The following is a 3,230-nucleotide window of genomic DNA, read 5'->3' on the forward strand; positions in this document are numbered from 1 at the left end:
GTAGAATTTCGATAACAACTCAATTTCGGGGGGGGGGGCGAGGCAATCCCCTGTTGATGAAGAGAAGTGTATACCCTTGGAACACACACACATACACACACAAAATGATAATAATAATCATTATTATTGTTATTATTATTATTATGATTATTATTATGATTATTATTATTATTATTATTATTATTATCATTATTATTATTATTATTATTATTATTATTATTATTATTATTATTATTATTATTATTATTATTATTATTGTTATTATTATTATTATAATCAGAAGGACTGAACATCGCTGCCCAAGAGCAAGCACTGTCAACGAATGCTCAAAAAGCCAAGGTACAGAAGAGAGATGTGGATGCCGCATGCAGGATATGCCGAGAAAGAGACGAGACAGTGCAACACATCGTATGCGGCTGTAGTAAACTGGCACAAAAGGAGTACAAAAGACGACATGACAAACTGGGATCTTTGCAGAAAACATAAAATACCATGTGAGAGAAAATGGTATATGCAAGAACCACAGAAAGTTTCTGAAAATGACCAAGTTAAAATCCTGCGGGATTTCGATGTTCAAACTGACAATATCACCCAGCATAGGCGTCCGGATATCATCGTCGTAGAAAGGGCTCTTCAGATGTGCACGATCATCGATGTCGCGGTACTGGGAAACAGCAGAGTAGCCGAGAAGGAGAAGGAAAAGATAGAAAAGTACCAGGACCTTGCCAGACAACTTCACCGCCTGTGGAATATGAAAACGAAGATGATCCCTATTGTCGTTGGAGCACTCGGAACAACGCCAAAGCAGTTGCGACGGCACTTGGACGTTGTGGGTGTGCCCGATTGAGTGCAAACGCTCCAAAAAGCAGCATTGCTGGGGACGACGCGAATCCTGAGAAAAGTACTAGATGTCTAAGGTTCCAGGATGGAACCTGACGTGATATCAATTTCCAAGAGATATCTTGTGAAGATAGAGACAATAATAATGATAATAATGAAATCAATAAATAAACACAAATCTCGCAAGACGAACTTTGTTATAGGCATGTATTGTTGTACGGTGTGTTCAATATCTGCCATCGTTAGAATGTGTGTATCTTCATAAAACATTATGATGTTTGTTTGTACGTATTCATTGGTTTTGTCTGGGTCAATTTATTATTTTTTCTGCAGGTACCTCGGATAGGACATAAAATGGAGGTCCCGTGTATGAGAGAGTCACAGCTCATGCACGTAAAATATCCCGCTTCATTCATTCATCACAAAGAGCAGGGTGTTTAACCCGGTGAAGTGGTCCCACCTCACATCCAACTGGACCCCATGGAAGACCAGCTTAGCATAGCTGAATATGGGCTATCCAGCCAACTTCTCAGATGGAAATGAACAAACAAACAAACAAAGGTACAGTAATAGATGGATACTGGTATGCAACGAAAGCAGAAGATTCGAATGAAGTAGGAATTGTCAATTCCTTGAGCATATTTTGCTACATAAAAGAGAGAGAAACAATATAGGAGACCGCCATCATAAGCAGAGCCGGACTCGGATGGGGCCCATCTTATGTTACGTTTACATTACTATATCGTTACCTATGCATTTACAGTACTATTAGTATACTATGTAAACCGTACACGTATTTCTACAGAAAAGGCGCCAAATCGTTGGATGACATCTCTTGTCTACGTGTGTGCGCAGGTTTGGTATTGGGGTCCGAGGTTTGTGGCTTATAAAGTTGGTTTATCTTCCCTGATGTTTGTGTGTGTGTGTGTGTGTGTGTGTGCGCGCGTGCGTATTTAAAAGACTCAACAACGTTGATGTTAATCGGAACAGGAATAAATAATTGTACATTTGCCTGTGGTCTTTGCTTTCTGAGGTCAACTTGCCAATTTCCAGCTGATTTCTTAGACTTCGCTTATTAACTTCCCGCATTGAGGGCAAAAAGAAATGAAATCCGGGAGGTTCTCCTCCTTTAACTCCTGCAAACAGAGGTCAATACGACATGATCGTCTCTCATGGTGCTGTTTGCTTACCAGTTTTGTGTTATATATATATATATATATATATATATATATATATATATATATATATATATATATATATATATATATGTATGTATATATATATATATATATATATCTTCTCTTATTTTTTTGCATTCAGTGCTGTCAAAAAGTGTTGTCGCTGCGACGTTTCATCAACATAATATCGTAATGACTCGTTTTGGGGTTTTCATTGGATTTAATACAGCTAATATCATATACATATAATATTCAATCAACTTCTATTGCTGCATAAATCTCAATAAAATTTAGTAGCTACTTGAAGTTGTTCAAATAATTACATTTACTACAATTACTAAACGTTATCAACGAAGTACATACATGTGAAGTATACTGAAATAAAACACTTTGACGAAAATTGAATTATTAAAATTAGAAAAATGACAACAAGTTATAATAAGCCTTGAAGAAATTGTGATTGTCTACTTTGGCTTTTTATACCTTTTTCATTCATTCAAAAGGATGACATTACGTGCATTTTTATTTGCCAATTCGTCTAAAAACAAAAAACAAAAACAAACCTGCGATTTCAAAATGCATTAGAGAGTATGGAGTAGACCTATAAGTACCTCCTAATATATAATGTGTATATATATATATATATATATATATATATATATTATATATGATATAGTTTTTCTTTCTTTCTTTAAAGCTATCTTAATGTTAGTGGAAAGAGGAGTACATTTGATTCATGAAAAAAAAAAATCTTGTGAGATCTAACAGCGAGCGTCCATTGCAACTCATGCATTAAAAAACAACAACAACAATGCATTGTGGCTTTAATTGCCTCATTGACCACTTAGGCACTAAAGCACTTGTGGGCAACTCTCTGCAAGAAGACAACAGAAAGAGGGAGAGAGAGAGAGAAAAGGAGAGAAAGACAAAGTGGCAGGCCACTAAACGGTCGACCCTCCCTCTATCGATTACCATGCGAGGCCTGTTTGTTCGATCATCGATTCGAACTGTCGCCGATTCTTCGAAAATAACAGTGAGTGACAGCGCTCCATATGCCCGTTTCGCGATGTATCTGTTGTTTTGGCTGATGGAAGGGGGGGGGGGGCGGATTGGGAAAATAGCCAACAACCGTTGTCGATCGATCGACGAAGAAATCCTGCGATTCACCGCGAGATGAGATTTCGCTTGTACGATTCTCGTCGCATTAGTTCG

At 37.3% G+C, this 3,230-nt stretch overlaps 1 protein-coding gene across 1 annotated transcript; it reads left to right on the forward strand.

The window, feature by feature from the left end:
- Nucleotides 1-352: 352 nt before the first annotated feature.
- LOC140238246 (uncharacterized) lies at nucleotides 353-847 on the forward strand. The gene has a single exon (XM_072318182.1). The coding sequence runs from the start codon at nucleotides 353-355 to the stop codon at nucleotides 845-847; it is 495 nt and encodes a 164-aa protein (XP_072174283.1).
- Nucleotides 848-3,230: the final 2,383 nt, after the last annotated feature.

This window comes from Diadema setosum, chromosome 14, assembly GCF_964275005.1.
Source record: "Diadema setosum chromosome 14, eeDiaSeto1, whole genome shotgun sequence".
NCBI classification, from domain to species: domain Eukaryota; kingdom Metazoa; phylum Echinodermata; class Echinoidea; order Diadematoida; family Diadematidae; genus Diadema; species Diadema setosum.